The following is a 967-nucleotide window of genomic DNA, read 5'->3' as shown; positions in this document are numbered from 1 at the left end:
CGGGGTAGGGGGGCGCGGACACGAAGCCCTGCCCTGGCAGGGTGTTGCCGGTGCACCGGGCAGAGCCTGGGTACATGCTGCTCTCCTGCTCCAAAAGGTAGCTCACGTACATGGTGCTCAGAGCCCGGCTCTGTCCTGCCGGGACATCCTGCTCCTCGCAGGGCTCGTTTGATCTCCCTTCCCCTCCTCTTTCTTTCTCTCTTTTCTAGCCCTGCCTGGCTCTATAAATGACTCACGCTAGCCCTGATGTCCCTTTACTACACATGATTAACAATGGTTTTACCAGGTGCTGGTGGTAACAGTTTACTAAGGCCCTGCCTGATGTCACAGATAACTGCCTGCCCCAAAATTACATTTGCATTCAAATGAAGGGCTGCCCATGCAGGCAACCCCACCTTGCTGCGAGTTCCAGTGCTTCCTTTCTCACAGCTCTGTATGGATTGCCAGCCCCGTCCTATACTTGCAGAAAAGAGTTTGAAATCTCGTGCTCTTCAAGCAGAGCTGTGTCCATAGCTACCTATAACTGTTGAGACGGTAGAGGCAGCATTTCTCTTGAGCCGTGCATGCCAGAATCTAACTTCAGGCACCAGCTTAGAGTCACTTAAAGCCTGGTTTCTGCCTGTCCAGTAGTAGTTCTGTCAGTGTGCTGTATTATTTTTTTAAACTAAACCCAAAGGACCAGTTCAGTCTTTAACTGCAGCTCTTACGTCGTTTCTCATGTGAACACTCTTCTTGACTTCAGCTCTTAGTCTGTGTGGGAGAGCACTTAGAAACCGCAGTAATCCTGCTGATTTTAACATTACAAAGGATATACAAGAAGTCTCGTAGTCATTTTGAGCATTTGTTCATACGAATAGTCTTGTTGATGTTAGCGAGCCTATTCATGAGCTGGCTGCTTGCCACGGTGATTGAAGTTCCTCGGTTCTAACTTACAATGGAAACAGAAAGAGAATCTGTTATTGAGAGA

The 967-nt window shown here is 48.6% G+C and overlaps 1 protein-coding gene across 1 annotated transcript in view; it reads right to left on the bottom strand.

Annotated features, from left to right (window-relative positions):
• Positions 1–112, bottom strand: part of CDX4 (caudal type homeobox 4) — an 8,512-nt gene extending 8,400 nt beyond the window's left edge. Inside the window, exon 1 of the mRNA XM_027705505.1 lies at positions 1–112. This exon is cut by the window's left edge and continues 66 nt beyond it. Coding sequence (XP_027561306.1) covers positions 1–112 — 112 coding nt within the window.
• Positions 113–967: the final 855 nt, after the last annotated feature.

This window comes from Neopelma chrysocephalum, unplaced genomic scaffold (assembly GCF_003984885.1).
Source record: "Neopelma chrysocephalum unplaced genomic scaffold, ASM398488v2 Primary Assembly neopelma1_336b, whole genome shotgun sequence".
In the NCBI taxonomy this organism is placed as follows: domain Eukaryota; kingdom Metazoa; phylum Chordata; class Aves; order Passeriformes; family Pipridae; genus Neopelma; species Neopelma chrysocephalum.
Note: the sequence above shows the minus strand (reverse complement) of the source record. Positions and strands in the feature narration are given on the sequence as shown.